General features: G+C 36.8%; 1 protein-coding gene and 1 long non-coding RNA gene across 8 annotated transcripts; both read left to right on the forward strand.

Annotated features, from left to right (window-relative positions):
- Positions 1-3466: 3466 nt before the first annotated feature.
- LOC121050332 lies at positions 3467-5260 on the forward strand. Of its 2 annotated transcripts, XR_005802690.1 has the most exons (4): positions 3509-3600; positions 3687-3713; positions 4271-4340; positions 5012-5260. It is a non-coding gene; the product is annotated as an uncharacterized LOC121050332 (long non-coding RNA). The 2 variants fall into 2 exon arrangements; XR_005802689.1 differs by lacking the exon at positions 3687-3713 and having other exon boundaries at positions 3467-3600.
- Positions 5261-13954: 8694 nt separating this feature from the next.
- On the forward strand, positions 13955-24799 carry LOC112176759 (type I inositol polyphosphate 5-phosphatase 2). Of its 6 annotated transcripts, none has more exons than XM_024314820.2 (11): positions 13955-14362; positions 14467-14578; positions 14668-14760; positions 15088-15175; positions 15272-15376; positions 16206-17100; positions 17464-17648; positions 18284-18392; positions 18812-18960; positions 19359-19586; positions 24742-24799. In XM_024314820.2, the coding sequence occupies exons 1-10, from the start codon at positions 14333-14335 to the stop codon at positions 19570-19572; spliced, it is 1980 nt and encodes a 659-aa protein (XP_024170588.1). In that variant the 5' UTR covers positions 13955-14332; the 3' UTR covers positions 19573-19586; positions 24742-24799. The 6 variants fall into 6 exon arrangements, with proteins under 6 accessions (XP_024170588.1, XP_040366941.1, XP_024170592.1 ...); XM_040511007.1 differs by lacking the exon at positions 24742-24799 and adding an exon at positions 19931-20289; XM_024314824.2 differs by lacking the exon at positions 24742-24799 and adding an exon at positions 20000-20289 and having other exon boundaries at positions 13958-14362; positions 14532-14578.
- Positions 24800-26202: the final 1403 nt, after the last annotated feature.

The raw sequence follows: 26202 nt of genomic DNA on the forward strand, positions 1-26202 counted from the left end.
ATACACACACACACACACATATATATATATATATATATATATATATTTTGTTGGCCTTGTCAAATTGTTGGCACCAACAAGTGGAGAAGTCCCACATCGAAGAGAACAAAAACGTCAAGAAGAGAAGAGCGTAGAGAGGATAATAAAAACAATATATATGGACCACCGCCATTAGGTCTTCTGTCGTCATATCCTTTGTATTTTTGGTTAGGGCAAAAGTCTTCATTTAGGGCAAAAGTCAATGCTGCTGAGTCCGACTCTCTCTCTCTGTGCAACTAAGTGAGGCACAGCTGCATGCACTCTCTGAGACTCGGTGTAGTGCCCTCGCTAGCCTACCACTGCTGCGAGAGACACTTATTGGGTCTTTGTTCCTTTTTGAACGAAATGATCACGGTTCAATTCTGCAGCAATTGGTAATGACAGTGAGGTCTAGCTGATGTGGACTATAGTGATGGCATGCAGGTTAAGATCAACGAATGAGCAGAGTTATGGTACTTTCAGAGAGGGACATGTACACAGAACAGAGACACATGGAATACGCACGGGAATATTAGTCATCCGAGTTCAATGTACAGGATGCACCAGCTATATATGGATAGCTCCAATTTTGCAACTTGCCTATCCCTTTCGATACTTTTGCTTCTACTGGGTTTTGGAGAAAGAAAGGTAATGAGCATCTGCAAGAACCAAACGAAACCGACCAGTTAATGCGATTCAATTTCAGGGCACACCACACCTGAAACATCAATGTGAAAGCATTTAGCTCTCCGAGGAAAGAAACCAACAACGTTAAAATTTGATGATGGTCAAGAGTAGAGAAAGCATTAGTAACAAAGTTGGCGTCATGAAGGTTAATTAGGACAATTAATGAAGCAAAATAATTAAAAGATTGAGCTAGGACGGGTTTATCTGCTGTTTATTTAAATTTTTGCATTATCATTTTTGATCTAGTTGATGTGTTAATATATTAATGTACCGTAGACGAAGCTTAATTTTTGCTTTTTTTACACATATTTTATGTCATGTTTGAATTTCTATTGGTAATGTCTCCAAAAAAAATCAGGAATGGTCATTGAGTTATGACATATTCGACACTTAACTTACTGTATTTTCAACAATATTACATAATTAACTCACTCAATTTCTAAACAGTCTTTCACATAACTCACTATCGTCTAACGACGTTTATTATCCGTTAAATATTTGAACTGAAATGGTTATTTTCGTCCAATTCACTGTGAAAATATCGTTTAGTTGCGTTAGAGCCCGACTTTCTCAAATCTCATAAAACAAAAAGGAGAACTAGAGAGAGACAAGAGTGGGAGTGAGAGGAAGAGAAGACAAGGACAGTTGAGATTCTGACGGATGTTGGGAAATCGACGTGGTTTGGGCATGCTCGGCATGGCCTTGAGGAAAGTAGAAGCCTTTGGAGCACTGGAGCCATTTGGACCATGCTGCCGGCACAGGCCTGCCATAGCTGAGGATCCACGCTTTTCTCCATGTCTTTCATGGTTTCGGGTTTCTGTTTGAGTGTTGTGTTTTGGGTTTGCTGGTTTGATTGACTATGCTATTTCAAAGTAATAAAGGTTTGAACTTCATGAGAGATATATACTACAACAAAAGTCCTCATTTCTGACGAAAATTTCCGACAGCACAGAATTGCCCTAGTAAAAAAACTCCTTTTTCGACCACAAAAAATGTTCGTCGGAAATGTTCTGTCAAAATATATTTTATTTCCGAGGGACAATATGCGGTAGGAAAAGAGTTCCAATTTCGTCGGAAAAACAAAAAAATTGGCGGGACCTTTTGGCGCTAGTATTATTTTTGACAACATTTTATGTCGTCGGTAATGTTAAACCTATTTCCGAGAGGCAGTTGACTTTGTCGGAAATGATTTCTTAATTTCGAGGGCAACAAAGTACCCTCGGTAATGAACAAAGTATTTCCGACGGCTAGTGACCCTTGAAAATATTTCTCTAAATTGTATTATTTTTATAAAAATATTATGTCAAAAGAGGAGAATTGAGCATAGGATCTCTAACTTTTCAAAATTAATTTTACCATTTTTCCACAGGTTACTTGATGACATATTATTAGTTTATTATAGAATTGAAGCATTATATGTTAAAGAAAAAATAATTTTATTATATATTGGTTATAAGGTAAGATCGAATAAATCTCATAATACACACACACACACACACACACACACATATATATATTATAAGTCTCATAGTTATATATACATAATACATATGTGTTTTGGATTTATATAAGACTTGATCGATCGATCATGCTAATTGGGAGGTTCCGCCCTAACTCAATATATTATTAGTTGCGGAAGTAGATAAGAGATCATCTATGGTACATCACGATTATGCTAATTGGGAGATTCCACACTAACTGGGATGCTAACTAGGAGATTCCGCTCTATTTAGATAAGAGATCGATCATGCTAACTGGGAGATTCCGCCCTAAAACCCTAAATCTTAATAGTAAATCATGATTATGACTACATTAACAATCATCAATTGTGCTGGAAACTTGTATAAGTGATTTACTCATGAAGACCTAAAATTGAATAGTGACGATGTCGATATATGTAATCGAAAATTGGGTCTCACAAGAGATCTCTTAAAATGGCCAAAAAAAATATCCGTTAGTGAAAGACTCCTACACACACACACACAATTCATTGTCGATCGATCATGTGTGCTTGTCCACACACACACTATACTGTTACATAGTACTATTCATTATTGATCACATACATACTACATATATAGTATGACTGTCCCTCCACACATATATGCATTCGTATGCATTAGACATTGATTGATCATATACAATTATATAGAATAGCTAGACGAGAAAAAGTAGAATACTAGCGAGTACTTTTTTTTTTTTGAAAAGGCTAGCAAGTACATATTTATTTTTCAAGAATGTTATGAAATATTTTTCATTGGTCGATCTTATATTAGAATAAAGATGTTGATCTACATGGTCTGACAGAAACGTCACAAAAATGAACCCTATGATTAATTCAATAAAACTCAAGTCAAGATTATCTAGTTTCTAGGCCAAAGTAATATGTGGAAATTTTGTAAGAAAACAATGACGACTATGATTTTAGTAAACAGAACTAATTAACCACTTTAAATTCCACTCAAACAAAAGTTTATACAAGAAAGGCCTGCTTAGGAAACTTATATCTGAGTATCCAACACATATGCATTTATATATAAGTTCCATGAAAATTGATTAAAAACAAAAAACAAAAAACAAAAAACAAAACAACTTCCCTCCTAGGGAGGAAAAAAATTCCCTCCTATCCTTTCTCCCACCAAATAAGGAGAAAATAATATGGAGTCTTAATTATCTCACCAAATAAGGAGTCTTAATTATCTCACCAAATAAGGGAAAAAATCCTTATTTCTCCTTATGTTTAGTTCGTCTAAATAATTAAAAAGAATAAAACTTCCTTTGCTACGCACTTGTTTCTCAAACCCTAAAAGCACATCTTTCTTCCTCCTCTCTCACTACGGCAATGAAGAATTGAAAAGTTGAGAAGCTTCTTGATTGATTGGGTGATGATTAAAGGTTTGTCCATCTCTCCTTTCTCTCTATTAGTTTTCATAGTGAACCATAGAAACCAACTTATATGTCTAAATTGTTCTTGAGGGCAGCAACGCATCTCGTTCCGGTTCGATCAGGTAGGCTTGACTACTTGCATTCAACTTTCAATTTATGTGGAGGTCTCCATTTTATTTTAATTGATATATGTGGTTTACAGCTAATTGAATTGTAGTATAGGAACAACAATTGATTGTTCTAGACCTGTTATCAAACAAGAGTTAGAAGGTTGTGTAATTTTCTATTTTAGTTTGAACTGGTTCCCTCTTTATTTATTTAATTTTTACTTTGGGTCAATAGTCATTAACAATATCGCAGCAATATGCTCATGGTCAACGGAGTTAGGTCAATCAGATTGGATGGTCCAATGGTTCATAGTGTAGAGGATCTCCTAAGGCTTCAGATTGATTGCAATTATGTAATTGTGATGCTTATTGTTAATCTGCCATCCAATGATATATGAATAAGCATTCTAGAGATTTCAAAAAGCTTGATTTTCTCATATACATATGAGCTTATTCTAACTTTTGTAATGTTTTGAATTTCCTGATTTCCTCCGAAGCACCAGGTTTTTGTAATGCTAGCTTGTATGTTTTCTCAGACTATTACACTTTTTTTTTTTTTTGGATATGTACAGAGTGAAGTGAAGTTGGATTCGTTGTTGATTTGTTCTTTCGGTGTGGTGCAGCAAGCAAAAGCAAAATTAGGTACATATACAACTCTCTCCGTTTTATTTCTCATTTTGTTTCTACTTTACTTTTTTTTTCCTGGTACATTGATATGAGAGTGTCTTCTTTAATTTAAATTAGGTATGTTCATACTTTACAGCAGTTTTCTGATTTGTTGACCTAGGTAGACATTCTCTTACAACTGTACCAATCCATTAATAATTTGGAAATAGTTCCTTCTAGACAATTTACATAGACAACTTGATGATTAATACAAAACTGGAATCACTCAAAAATAATATTTCTACATTTAGTTATGAATTTCTGAACTTAAGTGTTAGGAAATTTTCATATTTTTAACCTAGGTACATGTTTACTTAAAACTGTACCAATCCATTAATGAACTTGAAATAGTTCCTTCTAAACAATTTAAGTAGACATCTTGATAAATCATATTGAGCTGGAATCACTTCTAAATAATATTTCTACATTTAGTTATGAATTTCTGAACTTAATTAAGTGTTAGTACTTTTTTAGGTACACGTTTACTTAAAACTGTACCAATCCTTGAAATAGTTCCTCCTAAACAAATTAAATAGACAACTTAAAGAATCATATGGAATAGGAATCACTTCAAAAAAATATTTCTACATTTAGTTATGAATTTAATTCTCTTCATTTGGTGTTGATGAAAATGCTTGTTTTATCAGTACCATAGATTTATCGGCAGCATAAATTGAGAGGAGATGCCGATTGATAAATCTTGGATGCAGTTAAGTAGATCAGACCCAAAGTATGATCAAGGAGTTACAAAGTTTCTTGATTATGCATATAGCCATGATAAGTGGGTAGAGGATGACATGATAATATGTCCATGCAAAGTATGTGGTTTAATTCTCACATTCTGTGGTACTATTTATATCTTTCAATTATTTTTATATGTTGCTATTTTATGCTATTTACTGCATGTTTTAGCTCTTATTTTGCATTCTAACTTCTTTGGTTTTCTTTTACAATAGGACAATATTGCAACAGATTCAAGTGCACACCATGATGAAGATGGCACTGATGAAGATGGTGATGAAGATGTTGCTGAAGAATATGATGCAAACTCTAATGAGGAGTTTTATTAGATATATTGTTAGCTTCCTTGCTTAAGAATGATTATATTATAAAGACCAAATATTGAATATTTATCTTTATCTGACCATGTATGAATGATTAACTATGTTTCATCTAATGCAATTTTTTTATGAAGATTTAATTGTCTCCTTGTATGTTTAATAAAAAAATTATCTTGATTCATCTACCTCTTCCGGTCAGGTTAATTGACAATTAAATTGAGTGGGAGGAAAAAAAAATTCCTGACAAATTTCAACGAATAAATCTCATGAAAAACATTTCCAACCACTTTTTCCGACTACAATATCATTCTCGGAAATATTAGGTTATATTTTTCCGACAGAAAATATCAATTTCCGAGGAAAATATGACCCTCGAAACTTATTCATTTTCGATGCCAACTAGTCATCGGAATTAAATATTCTTATCGGAAATAGTTTTTTCCAACCACTCCTATTCGTCAGAAATAAGTCCTTGGAAAAAAATGGATTGGCTAGCAACCAATTTTTTCCTACAAGCAACGAATTATTTCCAACAAACATCTTTTGTCGGAAATACTATTTGTCGTCGTTGAGGAGTAACAATTTCCGACCACCGAAAAATTATTTACGACCACATCTGGCTGTCGGAAATACATCTTTTTCCGAGTGTTGGTCAGAAAAAGACTATTTCCGATGATATTTTTTCCGAGGACCACCAAGGGCACCTAGCTGTCGGAAATAGCTTTTTCCAACGGGAAAAGGGAAAAGTGCATTTTTCGACCAAACTCCACACTTGGAAATGACTATCATTGTTGAAGAAGAGAAGAAGAAGAAGAAGAAGGGCTTTGATTTAGTGAGTTAAATGCTCTGAGCAACAAGAAAACAAAGATCCAAGAAAAGAAAAAGGTAAAAACTAACAGAAAAGGAAAAAGTGGACATCTACCACCCCCCCCCCCCCCCCCCCCCCTCTTTCCATTATTTCAGCTGTGAAAAGCCCCCAGTTTTGTAGTCATTCATTCAGATGTAATCAAATCTGAAAACATTGAGCTTTCTCTCTCCTCACCCCCAAACAAAAACAAAATCTTTATAATATTCAATGAAAATTAGGGCCTATTTGGATTTGAGGATTTTGGAGTGTAGATTTGGATTTGAGGCCAAATCCAAATCTATCCGTTTGGCAGTTCTTTTTCAGGTGTATTTGGATTTCAAATCATCTCACTCAAATCCACACCCCAATTTTATTAAGAATTTGAAATTACTACAAAAGGGTAGTTATTTGAAATCACTTCTGTCTTTATCTAATCCTCTCTCTCTCTTCTCCATCTCTGTTCACCACGACGCTCTCTCTCTCTCTCTCTCTCTCTCTCTCTCTCTCCCCCCCCCTCCATCTCTGTTCACCACTCTCTTCTCAGTCTCTGTTTCACAACGACGCCGGTGCGGTGGTGCACTCATTGAAGGAGATGGCAGGTTCTTCATCCACGATGGCAAACCGGAAAGAGTCGTGGTGGTAGATCGGACCAACCCGAGCGCCGAACCGAGTGAGAGAATTTGGTCGAAATCAACAGCACCGATTAGAATCTGGGTAACTTTCTTCCCATGAAATCCTTTCAGGGACAATTGCAATCCAAACAACAATATTTGAAATCAGTAAATTATGAATCCTTGAGATTTTAAATCCAAACAACAATATTTGAAATAAGTAAATTATGAATCCTTGAGATTTTAAATCTGAAAATTTTAAATCTAAATCCAAATTCAAATTTAGTTTCCAAACGGGGCCTTAATGAATTTTGAGGTTAGCTGCTGACTTCAATTCCAGATTTTGCTTGAGCCCAAGCTTGGGGCTTTTGGGTTGAAGGCAATATATAGGACGAGAGAGAGAGAGAGAGAGAGAGAGAGAGAGAGAGAGAGAGAGAGAGAGAGAGAGAGAGAGAGAGAGAGAGAGAGATGCTTAGGAATAGCTTGATTGGACGAAATTATCCCTCAATATATTACACGTGATCAATTATTTAACAACTAAGTAGACAGTAGTGAGTTATGTGAAAGAAGGTTTTAAAATTGAGTGAGTTATGTGATATTGTTGAAAATACAGTGAGTTAAGTGTTGAATATGTCATAACTCAGTGATCATTCCTGATTTTTTCCCATACTGCTTATTAATTTGAATTCCTAGGTATCGTACTTATAACTTTGCTTTTATTTTGAATCAAAATCGCAATATTTTTTCATTAACTTCAAGTCAGAATGGCACGTTACATACTTTTTCTCTGCTTGTCATGGCGGATAAGTTTGTTTTAGTTGTTTCGTAAATATATGAACTTATGTTTGATAATAATTGTGAATTCTTTATTGTCAGTTGGATAAGTCCCAATGTACACGACGTTATGTCGTTATATAATGAATTACACTATAACCCTAATATGAAATTAGATGCAAGGACAGCACTTATTAAGTCACTAAGAAAAGTATAACTCCACTAAACGTTTTATTTATTTATTTTATTTTTATTTTATATTTTATCATCATTCACGTAAAACCGCCGGCCACTTTTGTCTCACTGTAAAATAGTGTTTTTTTCGTTAGTAAATCCTGGTCAATCACCTTTAAATCTAAGACCTAGAAATGGGAAGAATTATTTCCAAGTATGAGTTCAACCGGTGGGTGATTAATTATGATTTCCCTGGTAACCCTGCTTAAAAACGTCTCCTTCCATACTTATGCGGGCTTAGATGCAGAAGCCTAGCTAGACAAAAATGATTCAAACAACTACACTACAATCGTTCCTAATCACCATGCAAGTGAAACTTTCTCTCTCACTGTCTAAGAAGAACGACGTTCTTCTGGTTCTGTTCATTAACTGATAAACACTATTGGTCAATCACACTTGGATATAAGATCCAATTTCCAAACTCATATGGTCCTACTGTCCTAATAATTAAAATGACTCAAACAACTACGTATAACTCTAGAATCGTGTTCGAAATAAAGAATAATATTGGTGCATGGATCTGTATCATAAAATTGTTCCGCATTCGCAGTCCTTTTCCCGGCCTTGATTCGTTTGTGAGAATAAAGTTGAAATGTGATCTCATGATCACTTTATTTAATCGCGCCAGTGGACTCGTGTTATATGTAAGTTCTCATCATTTCATCGATCTAAAGAGAGTGGAACTTAATTATTATTTATATCCTTTACCTTAACATGGACATCAGAAATCAGAACTTATCTGGGGGAGAAGGTTGAGATCGTACCGTAATTCCTTTCTTAATTCAAACAAATAACTACGTACATTATAATACTAAAAGTCATCTCCTCTGAGTCATCTTCCTTAAATAAGGAATTGGAATTATGCATACATGTGATATGATGCGCGCCAAGAAACCATTACTTTACTCCAAATGATATTGCCTTGCCTTTACATACCATGCAATCACCTTCAGTCCTTTACTATATATAACTTAATTTTGTCTTTAGACCAGCTACACCATATGTGTCAAACTTTGCTCATCTCTATCTTCACTACTTTTCGTTGGGTGAATTATTCTTCTTGTTCTCCTTTACTTCCATCAGTGTGGGGTACATGCATTTCATCTTCTCCTGGTAAGTTGTATGCAGCAAAAGCTAGATAGATCCGAATGTAGAGCTAGCTATGTCGGCCAGACCCTCTTTTTTGGGTAAAACTTTGGAGTCTAAGGTGGCCGACTCATTGAGTTAGTTAAGACCGTAGATATTTGCCATGATTTTACTTGGCCATGCTATTATGTGTCGACCCACCATTGTACATGAAACTACAGTAGAGATCAAGAAATAATCACAAAGAAAATACACAGGATGATATATCTAGGATTTACAGAGGACGCACGGTCGTTATTTTTGGTCAACTAGGGTTTTCAGAGGACTGATGATGCCAACTTCCACTAAAGTCTCCCATTTTGACCATATATTCTCATTGCATGGCTCTCATCAAAACTTAAAAAAGTACCATCGTATCATTGTCTTATTTAGAATGCGTGTTTCAACTTTACTCATCTTTTTCATCATTAGGTTTAAACAGTCCGATATGAACTGCTCATTTTTTTCGTTCTGATCTGAAAAATAACAACCAATTTGTCGTCTGTTGGTTCTGACACCAATATAGTACTGATGTGTTAGGTGTTTAAAGGCTGTGTGGCTCCATATATATATGCCATAGGCTAAAGTTTAACACGTTTCCTTGAATCTTGAATGGTTCCTAAGTTTCAATTTTTTCCAATATGTCTCCTCAGTTTAATTCTCATTTCTGTTAGGCTTTCGTCGATTGATATAATTTGCCTCTTTTAGACCCGTATAGAAGATTGAAGACCATGCACGGTAGTGATAATTGACGGTGTAAGGGACACAAGCATATATATACAAGTTCGAATTTTAAGGGATCGTCCCAACTAAATACTTGACAAGGAGCAACATCAGAAAGGTAGTCAAAACTACGGATCGGGTAAACTTTAATCTAAGAAACAGGTATTGATGACATTACTCTCATGTCGAGATCGAGTGTCTCAACTACTGCAAAGAAGGAAATCCTATATTTAAGACAAGTAAAGACAATGATGCCCTTAGGGTTCCTCTGGCAAGGTATTTGTTGTTTGACAATGTAAACTTTGGTTGTCCCAGAGATTTTAGTATCTAATTTAATTTTAGCTTTCAAAAAAAAAAAAAAAAAAACAAACAGAGAATGACGCCCCAACTTCTAAGTTAATTATTCAAACCATTGATTTAACTCTAACCAAATTAGTTAATTAAATCGCAGATTATATAGTGGCAATCGATGAACTTAAAAATTTGAGTGATTAGCGAATTTATACATGGCGGGGCCAATTGTTTCCCAAAAGATTAGGATAAATATTTTGACGAACTTATCTTTCCAAAAATGAATTTTCGACATTTCTTTTGACAGGAATCTTTGATATATGAGTTCATTTTGAAAGAAAAGCAGATGACAATTTCATTGCGTTCGAAGTTCAAATACCCCTCTCATATTGACCATGCAATTTCATTGTATGCCTCTCATAAAAACTCAAAAAGGTACCATTGTGTCATTGTCCTATTCAGAATGCGTGTTTCAACTTTACTCATCTTATTCATCATTAGGGTTAATTAGTCCAATGATCTGCTCATTTTTTCGTTCTGATCTGAAAAATAACAACCGAGTGGTTCTGACAGCCGTCTGATACTGACATGTTGGGTGTGTAAAGGCTGTCTAGCTCCACATATGTCAAAGGCTAATTAAAGTTTAAAATGTTTCCTTGAATCTTGAATGGTTCCAAAGTGGTCTCCTCAGTTGAGTTCGTCATCATTTCTTTTAGATTTTCGTCGATTGGTATAATTTGCCTCTTTCAGACCCGTATAGAAGATTGAAGACCACGGTAGTGATAGGTGATGAAATTATTTGATGAGACGGTATAAGGGACACTTGCATATATACAAGTTTGAAATTTGAGGGATCGTCCATACTAACTAATTACTAAAGGGGGGAATATCAGAACAGTAGTCAAAACTGGAAAATCGGCTAAACTTTCATCTAAGAAAAGGTGTGGATGAAATTGATCTCAGGTCGAAATCGTGTGTCTCAACAGTGACTCAAAGAAGGAAATCCTATATATGTTTAAGGGACCTAGGAAGTAAAGTCGACAATGACGCATCAACATTTAAGTTAATGATTCACTCCAACTAAATTGGTCAAATCGGAGATGACAATCAATGAACTCAAACTTAGTACGGATAGCGGATTAATTTATACACGGCGGAGCCAAATGTTTCCTAGGAAACCAGGACAAACGTTTTGACATGCTTACCCCTTAGAAAATTGGGATTTCCACATCTCTTTTGACGGGATATTAACCAGTGGCAGATCAAGGATACAAAAGTCGTCTAGGTTAATTAGAAGTACACAATTTATTTATTTATTATTATTATTTTTTTATGTTTGAAACTCAGTCGCCCCACTTCTCATTGATTATATATGTATATATATACACACACACACACACACACACACACGGAGCCGTTAGAGAGCGGACATCCGCAACCCAAAAAAGTGCGGACGTCACTTCTCCCGTCTTGATCAAGCAGCGATGGCGGTGTTTCTGTTGTCGGACGGAACCAGGCCACGAATTGGAGCAGTTCAGAAGCGGCTGGAGTCTTCGACGAAGGGTTCGACGTCGAGCTCGATGGGCTTCCATGGTTTCCGGCGAGCTCGCTGCCCACCGCTGAGTTTCCGATCGCCTTCGCATTCGACGCTTGCTCAAGGTCGTCCGGGATGTCTAGAGGGTGCGTCAGGCACCTGCAGTGCAGTGATCGCCGCCTTCCCGACGCCAAAGGAGCAACGTTTGCACTTTTTCTGGGTTGCCGACGTCCGCTCTCGATCCAGCTATATATATCAGTCCATCTTACAATTTTCTAAGACAAACTACCACTGCAACTCGCCCACTCCCACTCCTCCTGCTTCTGCTATAGCTCTTTCTTCCTCGTCCTCTTCTATCTCAGAAATTGCTTCTCCCCCACTTTCTTCTTTATCATCCTCCACTAGTCCACTACTACTACCACTACTATATAATATACTCTAGCAATTTCATAAGCTTTGACAAAAGCTAGATTGGTACTGAGCAAATATATGCAGTAGGAATAGATATTTTGATCGGTCATGTCTAGCAGAAGGTCAAGGCAGTCATCGGGGAGTCCATCGATCAAAGATGACCAGATCATCGAGCTCGTCTCCAACTGGTGCCGCACTGCAATCAAGGAGACGAGGACCCAAGGACTCGAGTTAGTCGAGTAACTGCATATAATTTTTTTTGTGGGGGCTAGTATGGATTGAAGGGATTTATATATATACTTGGGAATTTTTGGACCAAAATTCTGTCTAGGTTACAGCCCAGACAGCCTTCCATGTGGTCCCGCCACTGATATTAATAAAGATATATGAGTGCATTTTGAAAGAATAACAAGTAACAATTGCTTTCGAAGTTCGAATATCAATTTGTCCGGTCACATTAAAGGGAGGAAAGTTATGTATTAAAATCATATTTTTTATTTTTTATTTTTATTTATCGTACTCATCTTTGGCAGGTAGAGAAATTCTTAGGTGGAGCTAGTCCAACCACGTGACGGCAGGGCTGCCTAATAAAAAACTGTCTATTTCGAAATTATCCCTCTTTTAATAAATCAGTATATCCAAAACACCCTCATGTAAGACTTTAATTGGGCACCCTTACTGCCATGCGGTATGGCTGCCCTACCAAAGAATCTCTCTGATAAAATACGATATTATTAGTATTATGTATAATAAATACACCACATGACAAAATCAAGTACAATGTGTTAATGAATTGTTGCTGGTAAAGTAGCCACACTTATTAGGGACATAATTGCAGCACACTAGCTAGCATATTTTTTAATTGTTGATGTGTATAATCACTCAAAAATAATGCATAATTTTCCTTTTGCAATGCAAACGAATTTCCTTTTGAAATGTAAGTTCTTATATCAGAAATCTTTAAAAATTCACAATAATCTGAAATTACGTCAAATCTAGGTAAACAAAATTCTTTCTAACTGATAAACTGAATGCTAATATTTAATTTTGAACTTGGGATCTCTTGAGAAATATTGGAACCACTAGAGAAAAGTTTAATGGGGACCTAATTATGACGTAGTTTTCACGTAATAAAACAAAGAGATAGAACAAGAGAAAAGGACGATAGAGTTGGCCGGAGAATTGGAAAAAGAAAACTCGAGTGCAACTGCATGGCATTCACATATGGTGCTCCCAGTCCATCTATGCTGCTGTGGTCCCTTAAATCTTCGTATCGTGTCGTTTTTCCATTTCAATGCTGACATTAACCTACACCAATGACCAATCTGGTACATTTGGCAGAAAAGAGGAACCTCATCTACAGCTGTCCCGAACATCACCTCCCCATTTATTACTTTAGTTTCTGATCAATCAGTGAATAGTTGAATTCCCATTTGACTTGCTTAACCAGGTTGCCCCAAGTTCCTTTGAAATTTTATGTGGTGGGGATCACTGAATCTTGTCAGTGACGGTGTAAATAGTCTTTTAATTTGGTACTTGGTGCCTTGCTGTTCTTTTCAGTGTCGAATTTTTTGGTGGATGAATCACCGGCCAAAGTTTCTAACTTGGATCAAGACTTGTGGTGGGCAATAGTCAATTATTGTTGGGTTTTGGCATTTCAAGGTGAGAAGTTGAGAAAGCAGCCAATAGTTTTGCTGAAATGAAGAGCAACCCAGTTGGAATTAAGTGTTTCTGAGGTGTATTACCCATTTGTTTAATTAAACTTGTACTAAACTATTCCCTCAGCAGTTATTCCCTCAGTTTCTACTCCGAAAGTGAATAGCTTTTTGTTAATTGGGTATATATTTTTTTACTATTAAGTCTTTGTCCTTTAGTTTCCAGCTAAATGGCTTATCTTGGCAGTGGAACCAGTAGCTGTAGCATATCAGTTGGTCTTATGACTCTTGGTTTGTTATGATGAAAGGGACATCATTGTTGGGGAAACTTTTTGGGGACTTGTGTGAATTTTTCAAATACTTCCACAGTGTTGTTTTGTGGATCAGAAAAAAATATTTGTTATGTGAGTGGGAGGACCATTGAGTATTCTTCTTTGGCAAGTTGAAATTATGGGTGTTTGTTAAGCATGTCCTCGCTTTCTGTCCTTTTTCTTCTGTGTCCTAGCTGTGTATGAATCTTCCCTGTGAGTAAGTTTACTTGTGGGCTACCATGTAATGGTCTGAAAACTCTTATTTAAATCATAAAAATATCCATCAACAGTGGTAATTGGATCCTGTTCTGAGATACCTCCATATATAAGAGCTAGTGCCTTTTGAGTGTAGTATATAAGTAATCAAAAGTATGTTCTTGAGCATAGGGGGATGAAGAGCAGAGAAGGAAAGCGCCCTGAGGTATGCTTTTAAAATAAGCACTAATCTGTTAACTGCTTTTTGATGAATCAAGATGAGGTACATGGTTCTTGGTTACTGATGTGGTCAAATTGCATTGATTGCAGGCCTTTTGGCCTTCCATTATGATGAAGAAATGGTTGAATATAAAGCCTAAGGTCTATGATTTTAGTGCAGATGAGGTTGACACCGAAAATGAAACTGAAAGCGAAGAAGAAGGTATGGTTTCAGCTTCCCACATTAACATCAGGGTTCTTGTGTTTTCTTTGCTCTGCTTTAATCATGTTTTCTGCAATCGTTTCTTGCAGCTTGCTCTCCTAAAGTTGCAAGAACGCGTATGCGCGGGGATCATGGCCTTAGGACAGAGGGGAACCAATCCAGTTTCTCAACTCATCTTCCAGGCAATACTTCTTGCTGTGTTAGCAAATTGGTTCTCTTAATTGATTTCAACCAGTTTTAAGTCACCTTACAAATCAGATCTCAAACAACCATTTCTAGATGTTCAATTTGTGTTATATTCCAGTCTTTCTATTTCATGATAAAGTGATTAGTTCGGTTTTATTTGGTGGGCTACAAGTTGATAACATTGCTGCAACCTTGTGAGGTTCCTTGAAAAGGAAACCACTTGGGGATGTTAAACATGTAGCTGCTTGTTCTATCGTATTTTGGAGTGCTTTTACATTCTTCTTGTCTAATAATGTACATATATATGATATTTATTGGTTCAGATCCGCCTTCTTTTGGCTATCAGTTAAGACATAGGAGAGGAAAATCGGAAACTACACGTGCTCAGTACATAAACACAAAGGATGTGAGGTTTGTCTATGTTTTTCTACCTCCTGCAATGCTAGGCCTAGAAGTAGCACCAGTTTGGTTCTTAATGGAATTTCCTGGGGGCAATGTTTCATGTAGGGTGACAATAGGCACTTGGAATGTTGCTGGAAGAGTTCCAGATGAAGACCTTGATATTGATGATTGGATTTCTTCAGAAGAGCCATCGGATATCTACATTTTCGGGTCAGTACTTCCTATCTTCCTCAACATAATCAACCTAGGCACATACTTTTAGTGTTTTCTGCACCAGGTCCTCCCTTCAGCTCCATAGGCAGCAAGTTCCATGCATGTTGGCGTCTGTTTTGTATCATGCTGCAAAAATTTCCCGAAATATAGTAGAATGCTTATACTTTTTACATCAACCTGCCCCACCTAAAATATCTTCTCTGCTAATCACTTGCTACCAATGTCTTCTTTTATTTTTTGTTAAGGAATCTGTTATTTGTAGCATTCTATATTCAGTGTCCTGATATAAAATTGAATGGGGTGACCTCAAATAACATAAGAAACAAATAACTATATAGTGGTCTGTTTAAATCTGTAGAAGAATATAAACAAGCTAGATGCTCGTCTGCATGTCTATAACCTTGAAGAAGCCTTGGAAGAAGTTAGTAACATTTTGGATGATCATCATGCATGTCTTGGTATATGCTAGTTGCATAGCATCATCCTGAATTATAATCTTATCAAGCTTTAATCATTGTGTCCAGTGCTCTATAAGTCTACATGCTTTCTTTGTAACACATTTGAATTCAGAGTGTTTTGCCTACTGTTTATTGAAGGATGTTAAGAAGTTAGCATATAGTTGACATCACATTGTTTAAGCTTTTCTAAATGGTTTAAGTATTAGATGCTGGTGGGTGCATTGCATGCTTAACTACATGAAATTTCAGCCTAGCAGAATCTTGATGTTAGATATGTCTATCTAAAAATAGTTAATACTGTAGATATAACCAATATCATGGCTGCTAAGAAAGTTTTAATGTAATTTTGATTAGCACTAATGTATCAGCCTATGGTTCAGTTTTCAAGAGGTTGTCCCTTTGAATGCTGGGAATGTATTCGGAGCAGAGGATAACAAACCAATACCAAAGTGGGAGGCAATCATTCGCAGAACTCTGAACAAATCATTGGAACCTGAAAGCAAACATAAATGCTACAGTGCTCCACCTTCACCTGTACAAAGGACTTCTTCTGTTGCTGATGTACTTGCAGATGAGATTAATGATCTTCCACTGGGGTTGCTCTGCCAGGAATATATTGGAGCTGCTAATGGTTGTGACTTGGAACAAGTTGAATTGACTAAAGCACTAAGTATCGGAAAGAACTTACATTGGAAGAGAATTTATGGCATTGATTGCGATAGTAGACTAGATTGGCCTGAACGCTCATTAGATGCTACCCCTCAAGTTGTCTTCTCAAATTCTAAATTGCGGCGGGTCATGAGTACTTCTGCAAGCATTGGCTTTAATTTGCCTAATCCTTTAATATTCGGTCCTCAAAATTTATCACTAAAAGGTAGTGGATTGAAAAGATCACACCATAGCTTTGGGAGTCTGGGATCAATATTGATGCAGCAGAGAGAGATGCCCGACTTTCTTGACTCTCTCGCTGCTATGTCCGACAGGTTTTCAGAAGAGGAAGAGGACACCTTCGATGAATTACCAACTGAACAACCTTATAATGAAGTAATCATAGATGGTGTAAAGTTTCATCCAACTGAACAACCTGATAATGAAGTAATCATAGACGGTGTAAAGTTTCATCCTACATACGTGCGAATTGTCAGCAAGCAAATGGTAGGGATATATATATCCATCTGGGTGCGTAAGAAGTTGAGGAGACACATTAATAACTTGAAAGTATCTCCTGTTGGAGTTGGTCTAATGGGCTACATGGGAAACAAGGTAGTGCCTTCTATTTAATTTGCTGACATATCTTTTGCAAAAAAGTATGTGGATGTTTTGGAGAATTGTCATTTTCTTGATTTTTTTCTTTTACAATCTGTAGCTGTCTGAAGTGGATTACATTGTGTTCAATCTTGCTAAATGTTGGTGCTGTCTTTATTTCTTAGTGATTGTGTGCCCCTTGAATTGCTGTTTTACAATATGGTTAGCTCCAAGCTGAAGATTGCATTTTTTTTTTGAATAAAGCTGAAGATTGCATTTATTGTAAAGGAGATAACATTTTAAAGCATATACACTGATTAATTTAAATGTTCTTGCCTTTTTGTTGTTGGCTATCATTGTAATTCATGGTTTCTGATGCAGGGGTCAGTTTCTGTAAGCATGTCCCTTTTTCAGTCACGAATGTGCTTTGTGTGTTCTCATCTGACCTCTGGTCAGAAGGAGGGGGCTGAACAGAGGCGGAACTCAGATGTGTATGAAATTATACGACGTACCTGTTTCTCATCTGTCTTCGATACAGATCAACCACAGACAATTCCATCCCACGAGTATGCATATAATTGTCATTTCAATTTTTCGATGATGTCCTTTATGTTAACGGTTTTTTTATTCTAGATCTAATTGCAGCACACATATTTTCTGTCATCTCTTTATACCCTATCTTTACTCATAAAAATGCTTGAACTACTTTAGAAATACTAATACCTATTCTTTTGTGTTTACGATAACCTCATCTGTTTTTGTTAAAACTTGGTTATGTTTGGAGAATGTCAATATAGACAACAAATGGGATTATAGAAATTTCCACACTAGATATGAAAGTACTAACACTTAATAGATGAATAAATAATGGTCAGTGACAGTACAAGTAATTGTTCTTGATCCATGAGAGCAAAAAGGGAGGGTGAAAATACAAAAATCCTCTTTTGCTTTTGTTTATATGCTGTAGATACTAATTCAGAATATTATTAGAGGTATTTAGATGATAAATTAGTGAGAAGTGTTGACGGAAGTTAAAATTCTGAGGTGCTTTTCAGTTTCTCATGGCTGAGCCAGTTGTTTAGTAACTTTAAGTATGTGAACAACTTCTACATTGGTCTCTTCCTACTAGCTTTACTTCATATCTGTTAAATGCCAACATGAAACTGTTATTTAATGTGTTTGGGGGTGCTTTTGTAAACAGTCAGATTTTCTGGTTTGGAGATTTGAATTACCGCCTCAATATGTCAGACACCAAGGCAAGGAAGCTTGTTGCTCTGAAACAGTGGAATGAACTTCTCAACAATGATCAGGTGAGATCATCATGCTTTTTGCAAAACCATGCTCAGTGTTCCAATCTAGTTAGCTTTTAGTGCCAGTATGTGAAATATGCCTCTCCAATTTCATTTTGCTACAGAAAATGGTTCAGGAATTCTATGTCCTGATACAAATCTCTTAAATACCTTAGAAAGCTTTAATTTGGATCTAACTTTGCTTCCAAGAGTTGTGATCTACATTCGATTAGGAAGTTTTTAATTCACCTATCAGGCAAAAGGATTGGATATTTGATCGTTTGGACCTTAAAGGAAATTGTATGAATCTTTGGTCATGATAGTCTTCTGAATCTAATGAGAAATTAGTTCCCAACCTTATAGTCTTGTAAATATATCGGCCAAAAGAAACAAAGTCTTGTAAATTGGGGTGGGGTTTAATGTGATTACCCAATGTGCAGCTAAGCAAAGAACTCCGCGGTGGGCATGTATTCGAGGGTTGGAAAGAGGGGCTGATACATTTTCCACCTACCTACAAGTATGAAATCAACTCCGATACATATGTTGGCGAGAATCCAAAGGAAGGAGAGAAGAAGAGATCACCAGCATGGTGAGTAAAACTTTTGTGGACCTAATGAGTTATCTTTCTCATTTCTTGAACGCTAAAAGTAGTGTATTGAGTCAACTAAATTGTTAGTAACCTCAACTTTTGTGAGAATGTGGAGTGTTGTCCCATATTGCAAAAATATAAATTTGCATCAGTGAAAGGGTCTGGACCTCTCCACCTATGGCAATTGGTTTTGGGGTTAGATGCCTTTGTTTCTTCATAACATGTTCACTTCTTTTCCCTTCCTTCTTGGTGAGGGCAGAGTTGTTTACTCCCCTGTGTGGAATGGTTTGCAGCTTCATGAATATAAGTACTTTTTCCATTCTAGATATGGATTAAGTTATCACCATGAATCAGGCAATTGATGACTAGTTCCTCTGTCTACTTGGTTACTGTAACAGGTGTGATCGTATACTGTGGCTAGGAACAGGCATCAAACAGCTTTCTTATAAGCGGGCAGAAATGACACTTTCAGATCACCGACCGGTTAGTTCAAACTTCGTGGTTGAAGTTGAAGTCCTAGATCATCAGAAGCTACAAAGAGCTCTCAATTACACTAGTGCAGCAGTACATCCTGACATTTTCTTGGATGAAGATGAGGATTTAGAATGTTAAGTAGCAGAGACGAGGTAACAATCTTGAGAATCTTTTATTTTCCGTATGTTTGTTTTACTTTTCTAAAACTGATCAGGAAGAAACAATTAAGAATTGCCTAATGGAATTGCATTGGCAAAAACTTGATGATAGTCGGTTCAACTTGTGAGACTTGATCATTAAAACAGTCTGGATGACATCCCCGCCTGTGATACATAATTACTAGGGAAATGCTGCCGACTGACCCTTTTTTGCTTCAATACCTTTATCCTCTAACTCTACCTCAGAAGACTTCAATATGTGAAGTTTATTCAGAATTTTTTGTTTCCTGGCTGTTTATTTTGTGATATATTCACTGTTGCTCATTTCATATTTGAAGGAGTATAATGATCTCCCTGCTGCATCTACATGCATGTCCGTACATAACGTGGAATTATTTTTCAAACAGGGAATTGCAGACCATTGGACAATGTTGAAACGTACGTTGGTATCTTTTTTGACAGACGGAGTTCAATCATTCAAGATGCTGCTTTCAAATACTGTTTACTGCTGTAGGAATGTGGATAGCAATAGCTAGCTAGGATAACAACAAACTTTAGATATTATACAAGTCAGGTTACTGTATAGATGGGAAAAAGAAAAAAGAGCATCTTTTTTTACTCGAACTGTTGTATCTTTGATTCCCTTGTATTTGTCGTATGTATATGAATAGTTACGATTTTTGGGTTGTGCCAGTGAGACTCTTTGTTACTTGGAAGCCTAAAAAGGGGGTCATATACATAACAGGTGAATGGCACATTGATGTGATTAACAGAATATTAAAGTTCCAGAATATCTTCCACTTTGAATGTGTATCGTCTCTTGGATTTGTGCGGATTGCGGAGGAAGAAAAATGTAGTTGTTTTAAGAAAATGTGGTGTTTGATGCTGATAAGGATGGAGGTGGGCTTTTAATTTTGATTTTCTTTGTAATAATTTTTTATTTTTTTGAGAAGAAATAGAATCCATTAATAACCAAAAAAATTACAGAGCATTGGAAAACCGATTGTGGTATCAACACCACGACACATATTCCTACCAAGATCCCTAGTTATGGGTCCGTCACTAATAGTAACATTTATGAACCGAAAAGGTCCAACCCCTAACCAATTTTTACGCCTATCACCCCAGGCTACAAAGAACGATAACCAATCCCGAGTGTCACGATACAACCTCGTCACCAACATCCAGACGAACCACTCCACCCTCTTCCACACCGTGTCCATAAACCGCCAGACCACGTGCAAGGGAAATCCACCTTTCCGTTGATAACCAAACAACATCGAAATTGTAACATATTGTTCCCAGGAGTAACACCATATAGATGGCTCCACAACACGACCAAAACCTCCAAACCCTAGCTCAATTGAGTAGGGACGTTTTATTTTACCTAACCAAAAACCTGAAACTAAAACACTAATAAAAAACTTAAAGAAACTACCATGATTGACCAACTGCTCAGGCACCGCCACCTCCACCCGCCCAGTAACAGCCCCCCACCCACTGCACAGCCACTACCTTAATCGATTTAACCACTTGATATCCAACCCACCGTCGGTGATTGACCAAGCTCCATACATCATCCCAAACCCAAGCCAACGCCCCAATTTCAGACTCCACGTCCACAGAGCCATCTTTGTAATATTTTGGTTTCATCTAAAAAATGAAAGAAGATGGTAGGCCTGTGCTTGGTTGTCACAGTTTTGGCAGGTGAATTGACAGAAACCATATAATAGATCCAAGGGTGTTATTGGGAAGTTGAGAGACTTCAAGAAACCGTTGTTTTTATTTTATTTTTTATTTTAAGGTAAAATTCATTTCATAGCTACGCAAGCCAGAATGACACTTTACAAGCCTCAATAGGGGTAAATAGGTACCATTACATTTGAAACATTTCCGCTCATTTATTCAGGAGCCTATTAGAACACATTCTATCTAGGAATAATCGTAAAAAAGAAGATTCTGAAGCCAAGACGCTCAATTGCGGTGCATCAAAAACCTCTCTGCATTTGTGGTAGAAACAGCATTCTAGAGGCCCAACTTTCTCCTTGCCCATTGAGTTAGGGCTAGGAGGCTTACTGGAATAGAGGACCGTCAGAACATCCTTAGCTGGAATTTTGGCTGTCTTTGGCGAGTTCTTATTTTTCGCACCTAGTGGTCGGCCTCTTTTCTTCTTGGAATCCAAAGATGTAGAGTGCATGTCAATCAAGAAACCGTTGTTAGTTTTATTAAACAGAGTTTTATTTCCTAGTTTTGATCGATCCTCTTGCGATCCTGAATAAGGTGTAGGGTAGATATAAATTGAATGTGGAGAGTTAAATGAAATCCAGTTATGAAACAGTTTTCAGGTCCAACAATAATATTCAATTTTTATAACACATATTCTTCATGAAAACCTGGACCTCTGAATTTATCAAGAATGTGAATAGTTTGATAGTAAATACATCAATGAGAAACATAAATTCCTCGATAGCATCTTACATTAAAATACTCATAAAAAGTATGTAAGCAAAAAATAATAGATGAACAAACTAAAAGATACATCAAACCTACTTTTCCTAGACTCTTAGTAGCATAACATATTTTAATTTTTAACTATTTCAACAATTTCTCTCTCAATCACCAACTTGTCACCATTTTGTGTTCAAATTGAGAGGGCTAAAAGAATTACTATGCCTACTTGTAGGAGGTGGTCGCGTTGGGGCTGGCGGGCATGTAACTTGCTCTGGCGGAGTCAATTTGGATCCTTTTATCTTTTGGAGTTGTGGACATCTTCAACTTGTTGACATCTGTTGCTCCATACACTTGAGAATTATTTGAAGAACTCATCTTGCCTAAACTTAGGATATTGACTAAAATTCTAAACCAAAAGGTGTTGTGAATAATTTGATGAGAAAAACATGACCAGGAGCCTCTATATATAAGACTTGTTTTTCCTTTCCACAATTTAATAAGACTAGGGAGTAATTTTTTTCATAACAAGATAGGAAATCTTTCCTAATCCAAAAGGGAAAAGCTTTGATCCATATTACAATAGGAAAGATTAAACGAATCCACTTCCAAGTCTTAGCTGAGCCTCTTGCAATGATAATTTTGTCCAAAAACCCTTGATTTCTTGATTGTTTTCCCAAACCAAACAAAGAAGACAATTCAATAAAAGGAAGGTAGTTGATGGTTGAGAAAATCCTAATTAATCATCCACCATTTCCAAGTTTGCTAGGTCAGGGTCCCAGATTCAGAAGAATTCAAGATGATTATTATACGTGGAAGCTTGGTGTTCATCTGCAACCCATACTTTAAATATGAAAAGTAGATCCTGACTTTCATGTGGAGTGACCTTCCCTTTTGAGACTCGTCGATGGAGAGAGTAGATTAACTGTATCATGCTCTTGTTAACATTAATAATTAATCGTTGTTTCTATTGAGCTGCCTGAAGGTCTCAAACTTCAAAGGAACACACCATCTAGTTGTAAGCGCGGGGAGAGGGCGTCTTCAGATATCACGGTGGGACGATGTTGATTCCATATATCTTTAGGGTTTGGAATTTAAAGGAATATTGTTAACATATAACATACATATAGTAACTTTAATTACTCAAGTCAGAACCTACTTTACTCTAATAGAGACTTTATTAATGAGGAAATTTCTAGTAAGTACACCATGGAAGAGAGGGGGAGGGGTGGGTTAATTCCCTTCCGGTCATTATACTTTCAAAATGACGAAAAGGGCATCACATGCTCTTTGCAAAACCATGCTCAGTGTTCCAATCTAGTAAGCTTTTAGTGTCAGTATGTGAAATATGCCTCTCCGATTTCAGTTTACTACAGAAAATGGTTCAGGAATTCTATGTCCTAATAAAAATCTCTTGAATACCTTAGAAAGCTTTAATTTGGATCTAACTTTGCTTCTAAGAGTTGTGATCTACATTCAATTAGGAAATTTTCATTCATCTATCAGGCAAAAGGATTGTATACTTGACAGTTTAGACCTTTAAGCAAATTGTGTGAATCTTCGGGCATGATAGTCTTCTGAATCTAATGAGAAATTAGTTCCCAACCTTGTAAATATATCTGCCAAAAGAAACAAAGTCTTGTAAATTGATCGAAGTGGGGTTTAATGTGATCACCCAATGTGCAGCTAAGCAAAGAACTCCGCAGTGGGCATGTATTCGAGGGTTGGAAAGAGGGGCTGATACATTTTCCACCTACCTACAAGTAGAAATCAACTCCGATACATATGTTGGCGAGAATCCAAAAGAAGGAGAGAAGAAGAGATCACCAGCATGGTGATCAGTAAAACTTTTGTGGACCTAATAATGAGTTATCTTTCTCATCTCTTGAACATTAAAATTTCATGTTAAATTTTAGTGCCCTTAACTTTTGTGAGAATGCGGAGTTCCATATTGCAAAAATATAACTTTGCATCAGGCAATTGTGACTAGTTCCGCGATCCTTTGTCTACTTGGTTACTGTAACAGGTTTGATCGTATACTGTGGCTAGGAGCAGGCATCAAACAACTTTTTTTTTTTTTTTTTGAAAAATCAAACAACTTTCTTATAAGCGGGCAGAAATGAGGCTTTCAGATCACCGACCGGTTAGTTCAAACTACGTGGTTGAAGTTGAAGTCCTTAATCATCAGAAGCTACAAAGAGCTCTCAATTACGCTGGTGCAGTAATTGTTAAGTAGATGCGGATTTAGAATGTTCCGTAGCATAGACGAGGTAACAATCTTGAGAATCTTTTAATTTCTGTATATATGTTTGTTTTACTTTTCTAAAACGTACTGATCAGGAAGAAACAATTGAGAATTGCCTAATGTGATATGCGCTGGCAAACACTTGATGATAGTCGGTTCGACTTGATCATTAAAACAGTCTAGATGACATCCCCGCCTGTGATACATAATTACTAGGGAAATGCTGCTGACTGACGTCCCTTTTGCTTCAATATATACCTTTATCCTCTTAACTCTACCTGAGAAGACTTCAATATGTGAAGTTTATTCAGAATTTTTTTGTGTCCTGGCTGTTTATTTTGTGATATATTCGCTGTTGCTCATTTCATATTTGAAGGAATTAATATTATAATGATCTTGCTGCTGCATCTGCATGCATGTCTGTACGTAATGTGGAATTATATAATTTTCAAACAGGGAATTGCAGACCATTCGACAATGTTGAAACGCTGGTTGGTATCTTTTTTGACAGGCACAGTTCAATCATTCAACATGCTGCTCTCAAATACTGTTTACTGCCATAGCAATAGCTAGCTAGGATAACAACAAACTTCAGATATTCTACAAGTCAGGTATTACTGTACAGATGGGAAAGAAAAAAAAAAAAAAACAGAGCATCTTTCTTTTACCTCAAACTTGAAATGTTGAACGTTTAATTCCCTTTTCTTTTTCATATGTATACGTATATGTATAGTTAGAATTTTTGAGCTGTGCTTGTGAGGCTGTGACTCTGGGACTTGGAACTCTAAAACGGGGTCATATACATAACACATAACCGTTGAACAACACATTGATGTGATTAACAGAATATTAAAATTCCAGAGTTAAGAAAATGTACTGTAATATGAAGTGGTGATTGATGCTGCTAAGAAAGGAGGTAGGCCTGTGTTTTGTTGATGCAGAACGGATGGCAGCCCAATTCGAAGAACAGTTGGATCGTGCTAAAGGAGGAAAACAAAAAGTGACTAGTAAACACGAAACAGCTCGGTGTCCGATTGGGACGTGCCTTACCGGCCAGAAACAAGACTCATCGCTTTGCCATGAGCTGTGGCCTTTTTCGGGCTTTCGGGGTCGTTTAGGGCCTCAAAACTGTATTTTTCTATTTTTCCCGTTTTGGTTTTCCTAGTTATTTTTGGGTTGTTTTCGTTTTTACCCATGGGTTTTAGGGTTTCATTGTTAGTCGCCCTAAGGTTACTTTTCTCTTATTTATGCAGCCGCAAGCGGCTGCAGAACCTATCTTTTCAACTTTTATCAATCAAATAGAGAATTTTCTCTTTTATCTCTGGTGGACTCCATAACCCTTTTGTTAGGTTTATTGTTGGTAAACCTAGTTATCAATCTGACTGTGTCAGGTGGTATCAAAGCAGGTCTTCCCTGTCTCTTTTATTTGCCTTAGTAGTAATGGGTGAAGTTACGAAATCAGATATTGAAGCTCTTACGACAGCGTTTACCGCTGCCATCAATTCCATGAATAATCAGATTGGAGAAATTCGTGGATTGTTGGGTGAGAGGAACAACAACAACAACAACAACAACAACAACGACAACAACAACAACAACAACAATAATCGGAATCGAGGCGGGGAAGGAGGCCAGCGAGTTAGGGCTCCACCTGGTGAAGTTGTTGTTAATCCTTCAGAGTCTGACTCTGAAGAAGAAATTGTGCAACATGAACACCAAGGACAAGCTGACCAGGATTACAAAGTCAAGACTGAGATTCCTGTCTTTTCAGGCAACTTGGGTGTAAAAGATTATCTAGATTGGCAGCTTCAGGTGGACAGATTCTTTGAGATTATGGAAGTGCCTGAACATAAGTAGGTTAAGCATGTTGCCTGGAGATTGAAGAGTACTGCTGCAGTTTGGTGGGATAAATTGCAG

The sequence above is a fragment of the Rosa chinensis genome, chromosome 7, assembly GCF_002994745.2.
Source record: "Rosa chinensis cultivar Old Blush chromosome 7, RchiOBHm-V2, whole genome shotgun sequence".
NCBI classification, from domain to species: Eukaryota; Viridiplantae; Streptophyta; class Magnoliopsida; order Rosales; family Rosaceae; genus Rosa; species Rosa chinensis.

Excerpts from the sequence above, each read along its gene's own strand:
- LOC112176759 (XM_024314820.2), top strand. The coding sequence starts at position 14,333 with ATGAAGAGCAGAGAAGGAAAGCGCCCTGAG. Across the intron at positions 15,176-15,271 it reads ATAAACACAAAGGATGTGAG|GGTGACAATAGGCACTTGGA; the intron begins GTTTGTCTATGT and ends TGTTTCATGTAG. Across the intron at positions 18,393-18,811 it reads AACTTCTCAACAATGATCAG|CTAAGCAAAGAACTCCGCGG; the intron begins GTGAGATCATCA and ends CCCAATGTGCAG.